Raw genomic sequence first — 22,137 nt, forward strand, 5'->3', positions numbered from 1 at the left:
CCAATCTGCCAAACACGGATGACCATTTAACTTACTAGCCACACCCTAGCAACCACTTACGGTGCCCTAGCAACTGTCCCATATATTTCCATTGTATAGAAACTGCCATTGACTTTACATTAGACATACTATAACAACATACCAACTCATACTAACAATTTACTACTCCATACCAGAAACATACTAATCATACCAACATGCTAATTCATACTATAAACATACAAGCAACATGCTAATTCATACTAACAATATACTCATCCATACTGGAAACATACTAACAAACATAATCATACTAGCAAACATGCTAATTCATACTAAATTCATGCTAACGGCATGCTAGTTTATACTAGAAGCATGCTAGTGACATGCTAATGACTCTCCCTCTCTAATGACTCTCTCTCTCCCTAGTGACTTTCTCTTTCTCTCTCTGTCGATTCTACAAAACAAGAACATTAATTTATTTAGCAGTAACCTTCGAGGACAACACATACTTAATGAGACAAATGCAGTTTATTAAACAGATGGACATCACCTATAAGCCTATGCTATAACTGCAGGTTAACTATGTTTATATAAAATAAATCTGTTAAAAGCTATCAGTTACTAGTTAGTTAGTTAAAGTTATTAGTAACTAATAGCATTAACTTTTCAGAATTTGATTGTAATGCAATAATATGCACCTTTTGTCAAGCTGCTTTGAAACAATAATTGTTGTGGGAAGCTCTTTACAAATAAACTTGAATTGAATAACTTTCACTGTTATTGTCCTCACAATGTTCACAGTGTACAGTAAGCTCTGAAAAAGAGGTCTAACAGATGTCTAAAAATAGACGTTTTGGGTAAAACGTGTGCTTTATTGTGGGTTTAAGGTGGAGAGAAAAGAATGATCATTCAGCCGACATCTTTAGAGGATCCCAAAGTCATCAAACTTAAAGAGGTGAGATAGCCTATAATGGGTTTTGGCAATAAATATAAGGGTAATTCTTCAACTGCGGGCACTTTTATGTCCTTCATATATCCTAAAATATATATAATTTTGTTCAAATTTCTCTTTTTTTTGTCAAACTAACAATAAAACCTACTTACTAAAATGTACAACCTTTCTATTACATATTTTTCATAATATTCATCCTCCTTTTAGGTGTCAAAATCACTGTTTTCACCTTGTTGCACACCCAGAGTTTTCAACTTCAACAATGAAAATACCATTTTTAATGATTATTTATCTGATATCTATTATTGTATCCTAATTCAGCACTAGTGAAATAATTTAAATATTTATTATTTATTAATGTGAGACTATTATCAATATTATTTTGTATACAAAATATAGCTGTCGCACAGTATCAGTGTCATTTCCAGCACAACACTGTAATGTCGCTTTAAAAGGTTTGTGTGAGATTATTTAGGTGGTTTTTATGAAAATGAATAGTGTCATCTGAGAACATGTTCAAGATGGAGGGGATTTACATTTTTATCAACAACACTTGAAGAAAAATCAAGGTAAATATTGCTTGATAAGGAAATACATTTATTCTACGTTATTTCCAAACATGTTTAAAAGCCAGAGAAGTTTTTAAAGTTTTTAAAAGGTTTTTGTTTTTAAAAACCAAACAAAGTTAAGGTAAATAAGAGTGTTTTATATACACGAAAGGCTAGTATCAATTCAAAGCTAATCAGTGAAGCTATTTTTCAATTTTTCACAATAAACTGTAGAAATATCATTTCCATCACCAGTTCACCACAAACTTTAAAAAATAAATATTTAGAAAGTTCTCATCACACATTAAAAGTGTATTCATGATGTATAAGTTCATGCTATATTTAATATACAAATTCGGCTTATTTTTTTTTTTTAATAAACTCTTAACTAAATTAATATTCAATTTTAGAGTGTGACAGGTGTATATATATATATATATATATATATATATATATATATATATATATATATATATATATATATATATATATATATATATATACAGTATATATATATATATTCAGCATACAACTCATTTATTTCATTGACAACTCTTCACCTTAGAATTTTAAGGTTCTATCTGACATTTTTGTCAAAATTGAGTTATTGACATATTAAATGACAACTTATTTACATTATGGGATTTTTTATATAAGTTGTTTAAATTTAAGACTTTTTATTCAAAAAGCAAATGTTACACACACACTGTTTGCTATATGGAATGCAAAAACTTTGAAGCTCAATATCTCAAAATCATTCAGACCGCAGAAAGAACCTTATAAATCCAAGGTGACGAAATGTATAATTTATAAAACGAAATGTATAATGTATAAAAGATTGGTTAAACTGGATACAAAAATGATCTTAGACAATGTTAGACTGCCGTCATTTATTTCATTTTAAAACAAGCTGTATATTGAGATGTGGTGGAAATGACATTTGTTCAGTTCACCATGGAAAAACTGTTTCTCTTCTTATCAAAGTTTGTCCTCTTACAGATTTTAAAACTAGAGAAAATATTCAGACTTATGAGGCTGTTACGTTAGTTTTGAACAAGTTTTTTTTACTCAACTTCACAAGGCACAAGTGCCCGTAATTAAAGAAAGGCCCATATAGTCAACAAGTGCAAATCAAACCTTTTTTTAAAAACGTTTTTTAAAATTGACAATTGGTGTTGTTCAGTAGTTTTAGGAAAACTTTGATGAAAGGTTTTGATCAACTTCAAATGTTGACTGCTCTATATACAGTATTTATATATTTCAGCATCATTGTTTATGTTGTACGCTGTGCTGTGTCGTTTGTGACAGGTTTTGTTGGACTGGATCAACAGCACTCTGAAAGTTGAACACATTGTGGTGCGATCGCTGGAGGAAGACCTCTATGACGGACTCGTCCTTCATCACCTGTTACGTAAGAATCACGTCAGTGCATTATGAACAGCCACATTAATAATTGCCCCAATTAAAACATATATATTCATTCATTTTATTTTCGGCGTAGTCCCTTTATTAATCCGGGGTCGCCACAGCAGAATGAACCGCCAACTTATCCAGCACAATTTCACACAGCTGATGCCTTTCAAGCCACAACCCATCTCTGGGAAACATCCACACACTCATTCACACACACAATCATGCTCTACGGACAATTTAACCTACCTAATTCAACTGTACCACATGTCTTTTTACTGTAGGGGAAATCTGAGCACCCGGAGGAAACACACGCGAACGCAGGGAGAACATGCAAACTCCACACATAAACGCCCACTGTTGCCTTGTTCCACAGACTTTATTATTCAAAAGTAAAATTACACAAGATTTTCCCGAGTGTTTCCATATTGCGCAACAAATGTAAAAACTCTGAAGGTACACTGGCTCACTCATTCTGGTCATGCCATAAAATTAATTCATTTTGGCAGAGCATTTTTAATTTTATATCTGAAGTATACAGGATTAATCTGTCACCAGAGCCAAAATTGGGCATTTTTGGAGACACCTCAGAAATAGGAGATACATATATACTGTTGAAGTCAGAATTATTAGCCCCCTTCGAATTAAATTTTTAAAATATTTTCCAAATGATGTTTTACAGAGCAAGGAAATTTTCACAGTATATCTGATAATTTTTTTTTTCTTCTAGAGAAAGCCTTATTTGTTTTATTTTAGCTAGAATAAAAGCAGTTTTAATTTTTTAAGAACCATTTTTATTAGACATTTTTATTAAACAAAATTATTAGCCACTTTAGGCATTTTCTTTTCCATTGTCTACAGAGCAAATCATTGTTATACAATAACTTGCCTAATTACCCTAACCTGCCTAGTTAACCTAATTAACCTAGTTAAGCCTTTAAATGTCACTTTAAGCTGTATAAAAGTGTCTTGAAGAATATCTTGTCAAATAATATTTACTGTCATCATGGCAAAGATAAAATAAATCAGTTATAAGAGATAGTTATTGAAACTATTATGTTTAAAAATGTGTTGAAAAAATCTGCTCTCCATTAAAAAGAAATTGGGGTAAAAACAAGGGGGGCTAATTATTCTGACTTAAGCTGTATATCACAAGCAGTATCTTTGTGTATTATTTTAGCAAAAAAAAAAAAAAAATTACAAAAAAATTGGAAGTCAGATTACGTGCCTGTGTTTGAAACTTGGATCAGTAGTTACGTGTTGCCCATGGAAGAAATGCGATATGGGATGGCAGACAAACTAAACACAATTTTTAAAATCTGGAATCCAATTATGTCTTATATCAGTAATGCTGACTTGTGACTCTTTATAGGTGGGATTAGTTTGGCATAAATCAAGTTGTGGAGCCTACACATTTCTCTGTAAATTATTATTATTTAAATATTTAATTCTATTTATTTCTCTTATGCTTTCTGGATGATATTGTATCATGTTGTGTCCGACTATTTGTCTATTTTGAAACTGACTTTTTTTTCTGTCTCTCTTTTTTTTGTTCTGTTTATGTTATTGTTTATTTTTCTTATGCTAAAAACAATAAAAGATTCTTAAAAATCTTTAAAAATAATAAAAATAAAGTGTGTACTAAATCATTTATAATTATAATATGACTATTAATAAGATATAAACTCATATTTCAGTTATTCATTTTCCTTCGGCGTAGTGCCTTATCTATCAGGGGTCGCCACCGCGGAATGATTCCAGCATGTTTTACACAGCGGATGCCCTTCCAGCCGCAACCCAGTGTTGGGAAACACCTATACACTCTCATTCACACACACTTAAACACTATGGCCATTTCAGTTTATCCAGTTAACCTATAGCGCATTTGTTTGGACCTTGAGGGGAAATCAAAGCACCCAGAGGAAACCCACACCCATCATGGTGAGAACATGCAAACTCCACACAGAACTGCCTACTGGCCCAGCTGGCACTCGAACCAGCGACTTTCTTGCTGTGAGGCAACAGTGTTAACCACTAAGCCACCATTCCGCCTCATAATTGTTGAGACTTAAATTTTCTTTTCGGCTTAGTCCCTTTATTCATCAGGGGTCGCCACTGCGGGATGAAGCACCAACTTATCCAGCACATGTTTTATGCAGGGGATGCCCTTTCAGCCACAATCTAACACTGGGAAACACCCACACACTCTGGCACACACTCCCATACACTATGGCCAATTTAGCTTAATCAATTCACCTGTTTTGAATGTGTTTAGAATGTGGCACCCGGAGAAAACCCACACCAACACAGAGAGAACATGCAAACTCCATACAGAAATGCCAACTGACCCAGCTGGGACTTGAACCAGCGACCTTCTTGGCCCATGCTGGCCCTAAATGACAAGATGTTAACTCCTAATTGTGAGATAATTAAATCTTTTTTTTTACCTGGTCGAAAATAAGCTTTTCATAAAAAAATAACGTCACAATGCAAAAGAAATGCTGCTGTTTTTAATAATGTTTTCATGTCGTGTGCGCAGGCAGGTCAGCTGGTATTGATCTTCACGTCGAGGAGATTGCGCTGAGCACTGGCGCTCAGATACGCAAGCTAGAAGTGATCCTGAAAGCTCTGAACGAGACCTTAGAGCTCAACGTGGACCAGGCCAAGTGGAGCGTTAAACGTGAGCCAATCAGATCAGCTCTCACCCATGACCTGTTTGCATATTAACGAGCCGTTCGCATATTTATGCTCCGCCTCTGGATCTGTCAGTCATTCACAGCAGGGATCTGTTGGCCACACTGCATCTCCTGGTCGCCATTGTGAGGCGTTTCCAACCCGATCTGGTCCTGCCTGCTAATGTCACCGTGGAGCTCATCCAGTGCGAGGTGATGGATATTAAAATGCCTTTATACAGTTAAAGTCAGAATTATTAGCCCGCCTCAACTATTTTTATCCAATTTTTGTTTATCGGAGAGATTTTTTCTACACATTTCTAAACATAATAGTTTTAATAACTCATTTCTAATAACTGATTTATTTCATCAGTCATCATGACAGTATGTAATATTTGACTAGATATTTTCAAGACACTAGTGACATTCAAAGGCTCAACCAGGTTAATTAGGCAAGGTAGGGTGGTTAAAATGGTTTAAAATTATAATAATAATAAATAAATAATAAATATTTGATAATAAAAAATTGATAATAAAAATTAATAACTGAAAAAATACTTTCTCCATAAGAAAAAATATTATAGGAAATACCGTGAAAATTTCCTTGCTCTGTTAAACATAATTCGGGAAATATTTGAAGTGTAAAAAAAATCACAGGAAGACGAATCATTTTGACTTTGACTGTTTATTAAAAGGAATATACTAGAATCGCATGCAAAAAAAGTTTGCGTTGACTTTATAATATGTTTGTGTACTGTGTTTATTATGTATATATAAACACACCCATGCATGGATATATTTGAGAAAATGTTTATTTATAGTTAGATATAAAATATATGTCTGTATGTGTAATTCAAATGATATATATATATAAAATAAGTGTTTTTATCAGGCTGCTGTGTGTAGGTTCAGTATTTTCACTTTAATAACAAAGAACAACTTCTTTTCATTCCCTTTAAATTGAAATAACATAAACACAAGATGTTCAGACAAATACATACATATTTATTATTAGAAATTAGAAAATGATAATGCATCCTCAATTGAATATTGCTATCATTTAAATACCAAAATCTATATGCTATATATCATAACTTTTTGATCATTTATCACCTCATATTAGTTTCAAGAGTTCACACATAGCTGATGATTGATTATAAGCAAGTTTGGCATGCTGTCCCGGGAGAGAGCCCTGAGCTCAAAAGGTCCTTGAGCCCTGGGCTCCCTCCCGTTTGCAGGGCGAAAGGAGAGCTTTGAGCTCAGGTAGATCTCGACAACTCCACCCTAGATAAGAGCTGATGACTAAATTAAATGCTATGAAGAGATATGCTGCAGGATGAGAGATTGACTGTAGTGCTAAATTTAGATTGATCAATTCACTGTTTAGTGCATGTTTTTGGAATGTGGGAGGAAACCAGAGGACCCGGGGAAACCCACATGAGCACGGGAAGAACATGCAAACTACGCACAGAAACGACCACCGGCCTGTTAAAGGACTAGAACCGGTGACGTTCTTGCTGTGAGGCAAGTGCAACAGTGCTAACCACTGGACCACCGTGCTGCCCCATGAAGGGAAACGTGGAGAAGCAGGGGTGGAAGGGGGCGATTCTTCAAATCGAAGATGGCTGAGAAACCCTGGCTCTTTATAGTGGGTTAGGACTGGCCTGATTGGAGGATCATACATAGCTTATGCAGAACCAGCCATGTTTAATCATAATTACGTGATCCTCTCGCGATTAGTTTATGAATAAACTTCACTTAAAATAACTACGCATATGCATATCATGAAAAAGCCAGTAAAACTACTTTTTCCTACTCATGTCATCACTGTGAAGTTAGATCACATTACAGCAGTTTATTGCTCATGCATTCATTCAATTCTCATTTGTGAAACAGGTGACAAAAAGCGGCATCAAGGCGGACAAGCAGACAGAATTCATCACATTTAGGTCTGTAAGAAACGTCCTCCTATCTTAAACACACTGACTGCATCAATTGACCAGCCAAAATTCAGTACACACACACACACACACACACATTCAAAAACATTTAACTGTATTGTTTTAACTAAATTTTTTTAGCATGATGCTGTAACTGAAACAGAATATTAAGTAGGGGGCGGGGTTTATTTTTGTGCTCCTCCTTTTACACTCACAGCAAAGGGGAGGGGCGTGGCTAAGCGTATTTCACCCAATTTTACTAACGACACTTGTAAAAAAAGAGATTACAAATCTCAGGTGGTTTTCTTGGTAATCTAAAGATTTTAATAAAAAATAAAATGGTTGGAGGGGCGTGGCTAAGCAAATTTCATCCAATCCGCCAATCCGTCCATCATCAGAGAAGATTTTTGATTAAATATTAATATAACAAACAGTATTTTTCACATCGGATTAACACGTTTAGTTGATTATTTATTTATTTAGTTTTATATAGTTTTAGCGCCACCTACAGCCTGATAGTAAATGTATATTGTTGGATCAGCTGTTTTTATTTTGCACGAGTATGTTGTGATAGTTTCCATGTAAGAATAAAGGCTGTTTATTTATCACTATATTTGCGAGTGTCCTGACATTATAAGTCTTTTCATGTCCAAAGCAGTGTGTTTGCTTTGTGTTTTGCAGTGAATCCAGCAACGAGCTCGACAGAGAGTCTAACAGTGAGTCAAACGCAGGCTGAACTCTGAGCCTTTTTCATTTCCATATTTATAAGCATCAGTAAGTTTCAGATAGCGGAGGCGTATCGAGAAGAAAGCGCTCGCTCCTTAATCTCTCTCTTGCAATGTCTTTGCAGAGGAATGTCCCATTGATGAGCTCTTCAAGCTGGAGGCGCACAAAATCGAGACCGTGAAGAAGGTCCCGATGCAGTTTTAAATGCTCTAAATGTAGCCTTTGACCCAAATCTTTCACAGCTTCATCAACTTTTTCTTTCCTGCAGGCCATTTTGCACTTTGTGAATAAGAACATGGCATCTCTGGGACTGAACGTTACGGATCTCGATAAACAGGTGTGCAAAGCCTTCTTGACTTCAGTCTATAGGCCCTATCATACACCTGGCGCAGTGTGGCGCAAGGCGCGGCACAATAACCTTCTGGTAGTTTCAGCTTGGCGCAAGAGTCGTTTTGAGGCGTTGTGCTACGCTGTTTAAATAGCAAATGTATTAGCGCTCATTTGTGCGCCCATAGGCGTTCTGGTCTAAAAAGGAAGGCGTTCTGAGGCGGACCGCTGGCGCGTTGCTATTTTGAGAAACTATAATAGATTTTTCATTAGACCAAAACTAACCCGGTCTAAACTCCGGCGCAGAGTTGCGCCTCGCTTACACACTGCTTAATACACACAAGAGAGCAATAGGCAAATATCTTTACATATGAAAACATGTAAATATTAAGGATATATATAGGATATAATAAGAATAGATATAGAATATAAATATAAAGGATTAAAATATTACAAAACATATTATTTTCTAGCCTACATAAACATGAAAAACCACTGCTTTTATGTCTTCTTCATCTCGGGAGGCTTTTTCAGTTCATTCATAACAATTTGCTTTTGTATAATGTTATTATTATTAGCAGTATTATTTAATATATCCATATTTATATTTGTTTTATTAAAAACAAGCTTAGATTTGCCCACCTGTCAGGTTTTAGAACATATGGGGCACAGCATGTGTTTTAGGATATAACTCAGGTTTTTTAAGCACATTTTGTTAATATTGTTTATTTATTTGTTTGCTGGAAATTAGAACTGAATTTAGAAATAGTTTTGAAACTAATATTTGCGCTTAACAAACAAAATTATTTATTTATAGACTAATTGATGTCTGTGCGTAAAGGTTTCCCTATCCAAGAGCGAAAGTGAAAGTGATCCATTATCTCTCATTCTCACGCAGTAGATGCTCTGTTTAACTGTTTTCTGTAAAAAAAAAACTGTCAACTGTTAACTGTTTGCTTGTGAAATGCTCAGTTTTTCCACTTAGACTTACTTTGGGTCCTGTAAGTTGCGAATGCGCTCTTGACGCGACACAGCTGGCTCTTAAAGGGATTGGGAGATGAGACTCTAATTGATTTATTCTCAAAACACAGCTATAACTCATTAAGAAAATAAACTGAACCCTTTTAGACCATGCGTTATGGGGCAAAGCAGGTTTTCCCGTCCTTAAATTAGCAAAAACGCGTTCTGACACGCCCTGAAAGCGTTTGCGCCCTGCGTTTTGCGCTCTGCGCATGGACTGCAAAATAGAGCCCCTATGTTTGTATTTTTGTGCTACTGTATCTTTAAGACTTGTGTTCAATCTCTTGTTTCAGCAGGGTTTTTTCACACCTCTACTTTGGAAAAAGTCAGGTTAGTGGGCATGGGGTTAGAGGTCTGTAGAAATTTGCATAAAAATAGGAGTGTCGGTTTCACAGAGGCAAAACAAACACACAGAGCAGAGGAGAAAGACAGTGACTGTGTTTGCATGGACATCAGTAATCGAATTATTTGCCAAATTATTAAAAGGTGGACTTTAACTGCAGTTTGGCTCTTCCATTCTGTGTGGAGTTTGCATGTTCTCCCTGCGTTCGCGTGGGTTTCCTCCGGGTGCTCCGTTTTCCCCCACAGTCCAAAGACATGTGGTACAGGTGAATTGGGTAGGCTAAATTGTCCGTAGTGTATGAGTGTGTGTGTGAATAAGTGTATGTGAATGTTTCCCAGAGATGGGTTGCAGCTGGAAGGGCATCCGCTGCGTAAAAACTTCCTGGATAAGTTGTGGCGACCCGGATTAATAAAGGGACTAAGCCGACAAAAAAAATGAATGAATGAATAATGGACATTAGTTTTCATAATGCTCCAAAATGTATTATTCGTTCATTTTTCAGCTTAGTCCATTTATTATTCAGGGGTCGCCACAGCGGAATGAACCGCCAAAATGTATTATTATTTATACATTTTATTTTCTTATTAAATAAAAAAATCATCTGCAAATTGTAATGATAAATAATAAAATTCTCAATTAATAATTGCATATTTGTAACCTGATAATGGATAAAAAATTATAATTAACAATTTTAAAATAATAGCTTTAAACAGTTCTCCACTGCATATTAATTGTGCATTTAGTACAATATTATAATAAAGGGAAAATAATCTAAATAATATATCTTCCAGCTCATGCCCAGTGATAAGTCCCTATTTTTTAGGCAGTTTTTCCACATTAATGTTTGACATGCTTCTCATTTTCTCAATGCGATTGTGTTAGTTTGCAGATGGAGTGATCCTTCTCCTGTTGATCGGTCAGTTGGAGGATTTCTTCATTCCTCTCTGCGACTTCTTCCTTTGTCCTGTCAGCAGCTCGGAAATGGTGAGTACCAAGAAAACCTGTTTTGCATTTTGCACTAAAACAACAGAAACACGTTGTCAGCGAGCTCCATTCCGCTTTAAAACAAGGAGCTAAATGCAACTCAGGCTTATGGGATTTTTACAAGAGCGTAACTTCACACGCACCTCCAGGAAATGCATAATTAACGTCTCTCAGGATGACAGTGGAAACGACAGCACAGCAGCGTACGGCTGGTTAAGAAGCTGAGGGTAATAATGCAAAAGATAGAAATCAAAATCAGCGATTTTACAGTAACCAGAAAACCTGCAGTTGTTAGTTGTTTTCCGAAACTGTGACTTGTTTTTATTGTTGCTTTTTTTATTGGTCTGCAGCTCCATAATGTGACGCTTGCGTTGGATCTTCTTATAGACCGAGGCTTTCCAGTTCAATCCGTTGACCCTCAAGGTAAATATTTTGGGAGAATCCAACCCTAACATTTGCATAATTTTACAGCTTAATGCATGTTATTCACACAAATATTAGGTTACAAAATGACATCGCCACCTACTGGCCAGGCATAAATAATAGTGCAGTTTTTATAGCTTTTTTTGTGTGAATTTGTGTGAACTGGGATTATTTTGACACTGTTTTCACCTGTATATAGAACATTTAAAAAAATGTAAATGTTCTATACTGTAAATAGAGCCACATATGTTCAACAAAAATGTCAGCAGTATTATTTAATTTACATTTTTTATATAACATTTAAGGCTATATTTACACCAATGCTGTTAAAATGGCAAAAATCTAGGTGACAATGTCCTTTTGTAAAGAAACGCAAGACGTATGTGCATAATAACAATAAACCCGCGGTTTGCCACATAGACTTCCATTCTTACGCATGCTAATACGGCAGACTTTAGACAATTAGGACTAACAAACAGCAGTAAACCGTCAAAAGCTTTGACTACAAACAAGTGTGTTTATGGCAATATATTAAAAATTAAAAGTCGCATAACAATATTTTTATGGTTACTAACGTCCTGTTGTTTGCAAACACTCACGCGCAGACAATGACAATTGTTTTTAAAAACTTGTATTTGCTTTCGAGTGAGCTTTTTTTTTACCTGTCGCCTTGTTAACGAACACCCAAAACTATTTCAAGAGTTCACACTTAGCTCATGATTTATACATAGCTTGTTTGGCATGCTGTCCCGGGAGAGAGCCCTGAGCTCAAGGGATCCTCGAGCCCAGGGCTCCCCCCCTTTTGCAGGGCGAGTGGAGATTGAGCTCAGGTCTATCTCAAACTCCCCCGCTGCTGAGGCCAAGGCGAACTTCCTGAGAGTAAGACATTATAAAAAAGGTTTAGGCTTGTTTTATCTATAATATAGAGCACATTTGGATGGTGGGAGGAAACCGGGGAACCCGGGGGAAACCCACGCGGACACGAGGAGAACATGCAAACTCCACACAGAAATACCAGATGGCTCAGCGAGGACCCAACACCATTGGTATTCTTGCTGTGAGGCAACAGTGCTAGTCACTGGGCCACCGTGCCGCCCATTCTGGATAAAGGAGGAAGAAGGGGAGGAGGGGGGGTTTCTTCCAGACGAAGATAGTTGTAGAAAGGAAATGAGGATATATATAGTGATTTGGGATCCTTTGATTGGAGGATCATAATTAGTTAATGTGGACCAGCTGGGTAAATCATGAGCACATGCTCCTCTCGAAATTAGTTTAAAACTAAACTTCACTTATCATTTATCAGTTTTTACTTGAAATATTAAAATAGTAAAAAGTAAGTAATAAACATAAAATTAGTTATTTTCAGTTTATCTATAGTCATTTTCATAGCTTATAATGTTTTCCAGCTAGCTTGTCACAGTGCAATGAAACACAGCATGTCTTTATGAAGAAATATGTGCAATGCTGCTGCAACTAAAACCCACATTAAGCCTGTTTTTGTCTGTTTTTTATTATAAAGCTGTTAGGTTTAGCATGCGTTAATCTGTCTGCTTGTTCATTTTCTCACGTTTCTCGCAGATATTGTTTCCCAAGATGTTCCTGCTACTGTGAAAGTGCTGTATTATCTATTCAACAGGCACAAAAACAAATAATCTGCCGCACTTTTCTTCTATTCAGTGAAATCTGTGTGACGTTTTCAACAATTAAATTGACTGTAAATGTGCGTCTGTCTTCTGACTGAAAATCAAAGGGCACGTAGTTGACAGTGGGATTGCTTTGGCACTCGCAGTGTTACAACACATTAGAAGCAATTGAACAGAGTGTCTCTGAACCATTTGAAGAGGCTTCAGAGCGAAAATGAGAGAACGTGGCCACTCATCTCATCACGGAAATTGCGTTTGGATGCTGACGGCTTCAATTTAATGTCACCTCTTCATTCTCTTTCCTTGTTTTTTTTTTACTTGCGGACAAATGTACATTAATGTATCGCACAGCTGCTTTATGCTGATGGCAGCTTGTTTTTAAATAAAAGTGGCACATGTATTAGAATCTTCTTTGTCTGTTTATTATACGCTGTAAAAATCTGTTAATTAACAGGTCCCGTATTTTGTGTTTTCCATTTATTTTGAATTTCATAATGGGACCTTGATCTCTGCTCTGTCTACTTTAATGTTGGAAATTCAACTCTACAGTTAATGAAGGACATTTTATTGACATTTAGTAGTTTGACATAATATAATGTGTATTGTGTAAGAAATTATAAATGATAAATCTGTAAAATACAGACCCAGACAATATGTCACTTTAAACTATTAAAAATGTTCATAAAAGTCACTTTTTTCTACCTTATAAGGTTAAAAGTTGCCAGAAAAAATGTTTACAGATATTTTTTACAGTGTATGTTGGAGTTTTTTTCTTTTTTTTTTTGGAATGTTTAACACCCTGCCAGTCTGGTTTTAGAGGGGTTTTGGCCACTTCCGGGCTGGTTTCCAGCCATTTCCAGTCTGGTTTTAGCTGGACAGGCTGCTTGGCCAGCTAGGGCCAGGCTGGAAATGGCTGGAAACCAGCCTCGAAGTGGCCAAAACCCCTCTAAAACCAGGCTGGTCGACCAGCTAAAACCAGCCAACCATCCTGGTTTAAGCTAAGCTGAATTTTTCAGCAGGGCAAGAATACAAAAACCTTGAGAAAAGGTACAAATCCTATAACAACAAAGGTAGACAACAGAACAAAACAAAAAGAGAAACAAAAGATTATGCCAGGGGGAATATGAATTACAAAAATCACTTTAAATCTATCTTAAAGCAAGGTCCCAGTTGTATATGTTGGAGTCAAGTGTGTTTGTGTATGACTAAATTGAGTCACTTGAGGAGAAATGTTATTTTTTTAGCATATATATATATATATATATATATATATATATATATATATATATATATATATATATATATATATATATTTAATGTTATGAGCTACAGCAATAAAACGAATCAGTTTATATTGATAAAAATAATTACCAATAAAATAAAAAGACAATAAGCGTCATTTTGGCACGCTTTATTGCCACATGACAGACCGCAAAATCTGACTCGGCCATCAGTTTACGCAGCTAGGCGCGCGAATTTACCATCGTTTTCAGTAATAGTTACGGAAAAACGGGAATAAACATCAAAATACAAGTTTAGGCAGTTCAGTACAACTTACTGAAACGTATGAACTCGACTATTTAAGAGCGAGTTTTATTCGCGGAAAGACGTCAACTGGATGAGGACCACGTAGCTCAGGTAAGTCTTTCGGTTTAAATAGCCGGTTAAGTAGCAGTAAAAACGTAATATAAGTTGCAAAAAGATCAAATACAGCTCGATGGAAACTGCACATCCTCCAAATAAAGTTGCAACCAGAAAAACGTCATTAAAGTCACTTGTAAACATTGTCACGTGACGATCAATAAACTCAGGATAGTCCGTTTGCATAATGCTAGTAACAAAACCATAACTAAAGTCGTAATTGTATTGGTTGTATCTGGATTAACATGTATGCTTTTATTAGAAAGTGGGCTAATAGCTTGTTAGAGCAATAAAAGCTTTTTTTAAAAAGGTTAAATTGTCTTATTTCGATAAATGTTGGGAACAGAATGTGAACAAGTACATGTAGTTTGCTGGAGCAATAAACTATTAGTTAACGATTTAAATTTTTTTATTATTATTTATGAACAAACCCATATACTTGCATGGATGTATGCATTGAATTTCAAACAATCTCCAGTTCACATTGTTGAACTCATAACATTAAAGAGCATCTCTTGTCCAAACTTGTTAAAATGTCACATACAAACAGTGTTGAACAGAAATCCAGCTTTTTTTGAGTACATAAAGTATGAGTTACATGTGTGTGGTTGTGTGTATGTTGACATTTTAATAAATTAAATTAAACTTGTTGCAATAATATTTTACCTAAGGAAATCATTCTGTTCCCAACACCCGTTGGATAACTGTAAAATCTTTGCTAAAACGTAATTCTGTTGTTAAATATTGATAAATCTAAGTGCTTTGATTAGATTGTGGATAAATGCCAGTGACATATTCACTTTATTTCCAAACTTTAGAGAAGCTAAAGCTCTTATTCTTGATGTCAGCAGTAAAGGGCATCACTCATTCAGACTTATAAAAGTGTCATGTATAACAATGTTCAATAGTTGTCTTGCTTTTCTTCAGGACTTAAAGTATGACTTACATGTGTCGGTTGTGTGATTCGCTTTATAATTTTGAACATTTATTAAAATTAAATTTGTTAGATAACTATAATCTTTTTAAATAACTAAATCTTTGCTAAAAGCTTAATCCTGTTGTTAAATATTGATAAATCTGAAGTGCTTTGATTAGATTGTGGATAAATGCCAGTGACACATTCACATTATTTCCAAACTTTAGAGAAGCTAAAGATCTTATTCTTGACGTCAACAGTAAAGGGCATCTCTCATTCAGACTACCCCACCATCCACCCTCGTAATTTAATTTCCTTAATGTGTGTTCTCCCAAATTGGATACGGTGAATGACTTCCATTTAATCTAAATGGCAAAAGCATTATAGGCGTTTTAAGAGAGTCTCCTCTCAGCGAAAGGGCTAGGATTTGAGGTGCAGGCGGATGGATGCTCTGATGGCGTTTTAATGGTGAATTGCCCTTGGGTAATTTTTTCCCATTGCCATTACAGAGCAGAAAACGCATAAGAGGCTGACATTTTTCATCCCAACGCCCGTTTGTTATTCGTTTATATTCATAACTGCAATTTTTCAGCCTTTCTTATCCCTTGCTGTGGGTGTTGGTGTCATAAAAATGAATGGAATCTGTAGGCCGGCAGTGAGAAAGCAGATTGCAATAGAGAAGTGTAGGTGGGTTGGACAGACATACAGACGAAATGTCTAGATTCTCACATTAATATCTTCAAAAACATCCTACGTAATGACCCCGAGCAACCAGACGAGACCCTGTCAACAGCGCTCTGATTATATGGGTAAATAGGCTACAAAACATCCCTGTCCATGACCAGTTCGGTTTGTGTTCACTCCATGCCAGCTAATGACCTGCGGCGATGGGACCCTGATGATCTGGGGTTCACTAAAGACGACGAATGGTCTAAAATGAATAGAGACGCCGATTGAAAACCCCCTGCTGATGTCTCATCATTTCAGCCCTGAGGCGAACGAGATGACTGAGTCACCGCTGGAGACAAACACAAAAAATCTGGTAAGAACAACACATAAACAACATGTAAACTTTCTAAATGTTGCACTTTTGTTTCCTGTGCTATACAAAAGTTTAAATCGCTTAAAGTACAAATGAAATCAAATGAATCATAAGATTTTGGTAGGTCACATTGCTAGTTTTGCGGTGAACAATTAATCTGTTAATGTCATTAAGAAAAAGAAATCGATTTTCAATTGTAATCTTTAATTGAAATCTGAAAATCCACTTCCTGTTTGTTTTCAGTTCAATTCTCACATTATGGCTGTCTCTCAATATGCGTTTTTCAGTGGTCTTGCGTCTTTGCGTCCTCGTGTAACGTCATCATCAGCTGCCAAAGTTCAGTTCCAATACTCAAGACCGCAAGTACGGAAGACTGGTGGAATGTGTTATTTATATCGAGGACGCAACGATGCATACTTGAGCACCGAACTCGCTCTAGAAGTCCCAGAAGTATATATATATATATATATATATATATATATATATATATATATATATATATATATATATATTATATAGATTTATTATAAAAGTTCAGATATATGACATATTTACCTCAGGAGTTTCCCTAAATGAGATGGTGAACATAAACATCACCATGAACATCTTAATAAAGGAATAAACACATTAAGGCTTGTTTGCTGAAATTCGTATTAAAATCTGTTTTATTTATATTTTACAATGTATATTTGTAAAGTCTTTATGCATAGTATATATATATATTCATTCATACAGGGATTTATTGTTTTCCCCTCAATAAATAAATAAATTATATATATATATATATATATATATATATATATATATATATATATATATATATATATATATATAATTTATTTATTTATTGAGGGGAAAACAATAAATCCCTGTATGAATGCTGTAATGTTTAAATAATTTTCCATTAAAAACGTGTGCAGCATCTCATTTCTCACAGGATGCGTTCTCTGTCCTCGCGGTCTCCCGAGTTCATTCTTCCGAGGACACCTGGCAAGAACAGTCTCCACAAAAACGCAAGTCTGTTCTCTGCGTTCTTGGAATTGAGAAACAGCCATTGTCTGTCTGAGGTATTGGCCGTGGCTAACATACCTAACCACGCCCCTTTAGCAGTCAGTTTGACAGCAAACAGACATAATGAGGAGGAGTCTGTTCGGTTGTAAAAACTCTCCCTGAACCCTATTCTCTATATCTATATCTTTCTGAATGTATGCCTACTTTACTACATCCAATCAAAACAAGCCACACCAACTCAGGGCTCGAAATTGCGACCGTTTTGGTGGCATATGTGCCTGAAATTTTATCTACGCGACCTCAAAATATATCTGGGAGCATTTGTGCGAGTGCATAAAATTGATGTCATGTGACTAGTTTCACCGCAAAATCTTCACCACATGCTCCGCGCATGTGGTGAACATTTTGAGGTGAAAACTGGTCATTCACGCATTAAGCATCTTTGCACCTAAAAACACTAAACACGGCGCTCAGGAATGGTTTAAAACAGTTGATATAAGGGTTAGGCCGATAGATCGCCGATGGCCAATAGACAACACAATGCTGAGCCGGCCTCACCGATGCTCTGCCCCGCCCCAGTCAAAAACCGGCTCGCAAAAAATACACACTCAGGCCCTGTTTACACTAATACGTCTTAGTGTTAAAATGGCATTTTACAACGAAAATGATCCACATCCATACCGTGTTTTACTTAGCGTTTCTGAACAGCCCTCCGTCCGTTGAAAACCCACATAACGTGACCACACACACACACACACACACACAGACACAGACACAAGTGGTGCTCACTGCAGAGCCCGCACACACAGCCACGCGCTTCTCTCTCAGAGCTCCAGAGACAGAGAGCAGTGCACGTCTTTATCAAGGTTGTACTGCTGGATCGCGTTTCACTACAGTTGTTAAACGTGATATTCAGACATCCCAAGTCTCACAGAAGTTCCGGAAGTCTCTATTCATTTGTGGGACTCATAAAGCCCGCAAACGAGTGATAATCTCCCGCAAATCTTGCGTCTCCCTCCCGGTCCTAAAATAAGTCACATACCCTTATCAGCCCCAGATCCCTCCTTACTCTTCAGACATGTTGCGCGCAGTCTATCATCAATCCCTAGTGTGAACATGGCTTAAGACTTGATCGCCAGGCACACTTGCATCTGTTGGTATCGTCAATCTGGCAACCCACGTTTGCATGGAGTCTTTGGCTCCAGTTACACTGTCAGGTCTTGATGCCCAATTCGGATTTGTTGGCTATATCTGATTTTTTTGCCTGTCCGTTTACACGTTCTTTTTAAATTGTGATCCATATCCGAGTTATGTGTTTACAATTGGTATACAATTTACGATTTTGCACATCCATAAAGTCGGGTTCTAGCTTTTGCGCCACACTAGCCACGATGGAAGAAATTGTCTTGCTTTTAGCTCTGCGAAATTTGCGAAGTTCGCCCAACTTTAAAATGATTTTGAGGACGAGGGGGAGGGAAAGGGCCGTCGTCGCAACTTGCGTCTATGGTTTATATATGGTGTCTTCCACCATTCAGAGGAATTTGTGGGTATGGGAGAGATCTCAGATCTGGTGGGAGCAAATTGTGGAGACTGACCACTTTTCTCCTCCATGTTTCCTTTGTTGTTTTTGTTTACCATGTCAGTGTCTCAACACACGCTCTTACTTCTACTTCATTAAACCGCAGAGAAGCACCACATTGTCGCAAGTTTAATGACGTTCAAAACGGAATGCCTCAATAAATCTGATCTGCCTGTTTACATGATAGTCGCATTGTCACAAATCTGACTTAAATCTGATTTATTTCCACATATGAAGGAGGCCTGAAACCTATCTCTGAATATCCGGATGTTTGCGATTCTCCATCTGTGCACACGGATACTAACTTTAACTATATTCTTCCTCTAAGCTTCAAGTATGGCATAGTTGCTTGGGTCTATTGTTCTAAGTCTCGCGCCATTAGAATCACATCTAAATTAATTAGGTTAAATCTGAGGTCACAACCTAAACCGAAAGCCACGCTGTGTCACAAAACAAATAAATGTCTATATAGAAAACGCACATTATTTTACACAACTACAAGCACATATTTTAACACAACAGGACTTGATCGCAAAATGGCTTCACTGGCGTGTATCTGTTCCGCAAGTGCCGCACGCCTCTTCCTCTGCATCAAGCAGATTAATTTTTAGGGAACAGCCAATGCTGTCTGATCACATGAGTCTCATGCTGTACTCACACTATGTACAGTTGCCTCAAACCGGGCCAAAGCACCCTTGTCCCCCCCTCCCGTCTCCCCCGACGGCCCGCACTAACACTATTCGCCTGGGCACGCTTAGGTCATCGATGATGCGATGGTCAGAAGCGCTCTCACTCAGCAGTGCAGTGGAGATTTCTCTAGTTATATCGTTTCAGTCGTTTGATATGCCGTCAAATATTTCGCCAAACAGTCCTTAGGGATGCGGTGACACGCAGTCAGATATTTCCCCGAACAGATCCGCCACTTTTTCCGCTCATAAACAATCATAAAGCCCTCGTGCTGCAGGAATGAGGAGGTCTGCTGAAGGCATGCAGCTGTCGTTCAGTGAGGGGTTTGCGTTTTTAATAAACTACGGCAGTTTGCGTTCATTGTAAGAATTATTAATAAATCCATATGAAACAGTGCCTTAAAAGTCACGTCTCGCTTTCTGTTTCGGGCTTTGGTGCGTTTTGCACTCACACTACAAACGTACCGTGCCAAAGTCCAAGAGACCCGCGCTCAGGCCCATCCTCTTTTAACCGGGCCAGGGCCGGCGAAGTGAACCCGATTCAGCGCACTCACACTTCTCAAACAATCCGGGAAACGGGCCTGGGCACGGTTCGGATAGCATAGTGTGAGTAGGCCCTCAGTATCATCGTACGCGTCAAATGGTTAAAAGTGCGTTCATTTTATTCTTTTATTAGTTTAATTAGCGATTAGCAATTCTTCTGCGTACCACTAGAAGTACCACAGTTTGAGAACCACTGCTCTAAATAAATAAGACTGAAACCTCATTTTTTTTCGTGACAAACACAAACTGGTAAGAACAACACACAACCCAACTGTAAACTTTTTAAAAGTTTAATTTTTCCCTGTACCGTACAAATTGAACAAAGTAACATAATGCTACATTGTACATACTCGAATTAACAATGAATTGTGTTTTTTTTTGTGTGTGTTACCAGATCACCTGTTGTGATGTACACACCACAAAGCCATACAGACCGGTGAGGATTGACAGTAAGGCAACTGTTTTTATGTTAATGCAGAGAAAGTGTTTGACTCTTTAGGTAATGACTGTAATTTATAGTACAAGGGATGGCTTCCCATTGGTGACTTCTTGAAAGTTCAGCCTTCAGTTCAAGCTCACATAGTGCCACGGATGCAATTACAGGAATGGAGGCTTTCCACTTTTCCATCAGGTTGAATGAAGGTCGAGAAATGACTTCTGAAAAGTGGCAACAGGTTGTTTCAAAACCCAACAAGTGCATGTTGATCCCTGATATACGAGTTCAGTCCAATCATTTAGCATGACTAGCAATCAGCAAGTGCCACCATTTGGATGTGACACTCTTAAACGGCGCTGTTCTTGGATTCTAGCTGATTATTAGCACGGGTCACAAACATGGCAAATAACATCAAAAGGAAGGAAAGAAAGAAATTTAGCTTGGGAATTTTTTTTTGTAAAGCTTTTTTAATACTAATTTGACTATTAGTGGTAACTGAGCAAAACGCCAATCATTTTTATTTTTGTAAAAAAAAAAAAAGAAATCTGAATTCAAAAACTCTGATGTGTAAATAAAGTCAACCTACATTTTCTTTAACTTAAATTTATTGAAAACATAATGATAGCATTTATTGCCTTTGATTTATGTTCATTAGTTTTTTAATGTTATAATATAAAAGCTTGACTGTGTTGTAATAAGTAAGAATTCATTGGTAATAATTATACCACCAACGATTCACACTATTAACTATTAAGATATGAACTGTTTATTAGTACTTATGAAGTATGATCTTATTCTACATCCCCAATCCTACCCAATGGGCTCTATGCACAGCTAGAGTTTTAAAGCCAACGATAAACTTCCGGTGAAAGCTTAATGTTACCATTTTCAATTTCACAAGGTTGTTTTTACAGCATTTATGTTGTAATGTAATTACAATAAATTCAGTTAAATAGACTTAAGCATTCATTTAGTTGAAGCGTAAAACGAGTTTCAATACCGCTGTAACCACTAACACCATCATTAGCAACAGACTATCACAGAAATTCCATTGAAAATACTGGGGTAAAATACTGTCGGATTTTAAAGACATGGCAGGGGGAAATGGATTTTATTGTAGTGTTTCTTGTCCGTTCTGAGACCCACTTCATATTCTTTATCTAACAGACAGTGAAGATCACAAATTTTTAAAGAAATCAGATCTTAAACATGACAATTTTTTTTCCACCGGAAGCCCTTGGGCTGCCTGGCTGAAAATTAAAAAGTTTGTGTACATATAGCCCAAACCAACTGTAAACACAAATATCACCTTA

General features: G+C 36.7%; 1 protein-coding gene and 1 long non-coding RNA gene across 2 annotated transcripts in view; both read left to right on the plus strand.

Moving 5' to 3' along the window:
* parvg (parvin, gamma) overlaps positions 1-13,376 on the plus strand; it is a 16,638-nt gene extending 3,262 nt beyond the window's left edge. Inside the window, 11 exon segments of the mRNA NM_001089538.1 lie at positions 870-937; positions 2,791-2,893; positions 5,432-5,572; positions 5,662-5,777; positions 7,461-7,513; positions 8,186-8,220; positions 8,355-8,416; positions 8,499-8,567; positions 10,803-10,904; positions 11,255-11,327; positions 12,906-13,376. Of these exon segments, the coding sequence (NP_001083007.1) occupies positions 870-937; positions 2,791-2,893; positions 5,432-5,572; positions 5,662-5,777; positions 7,461-7,513; positions 8,186-8,220; positions 8,355-8,416; positions 8,499-8,567; positions 10,803-10,904; positions 11,255-11,327; positions 12,906-12,979 (896 nt within the window). The 3' untranslated portion in view covers positions 12,980-13,376.
* Positions 13,377-14,376: 1,000 nt separating this feature from the next.
* LOC137489320 (uncharacterized) lies at positions 14,377-21,410 on the plus strand. The gene is made up of 3 exons (XR_011008732.2): positions 14,377-14,608; positions 16,399-16,569; positions 20,783-21,410. It is a non-coding gene; the product is annotated as an uncharacterized lncRNA (long non-coding RNA).
* Positions 21,411-22,137: the final 727 nt, after the last annotated feature.

This window comes from Danio rerio, chromosome 25 (assembly GCF_049306965.1).
Source record: "Danio rerio strain Tuebingen ecotype United States chromosome 25, GRCz12tu, whole genome shotgun sequence".
Taxonomy (NCBI): domain Eukaryota; kingdom Metazoa; phylum Chordata; class Actinopteri; order Cypriniformes; family Danionidae; genus Danio; species Danio rerio.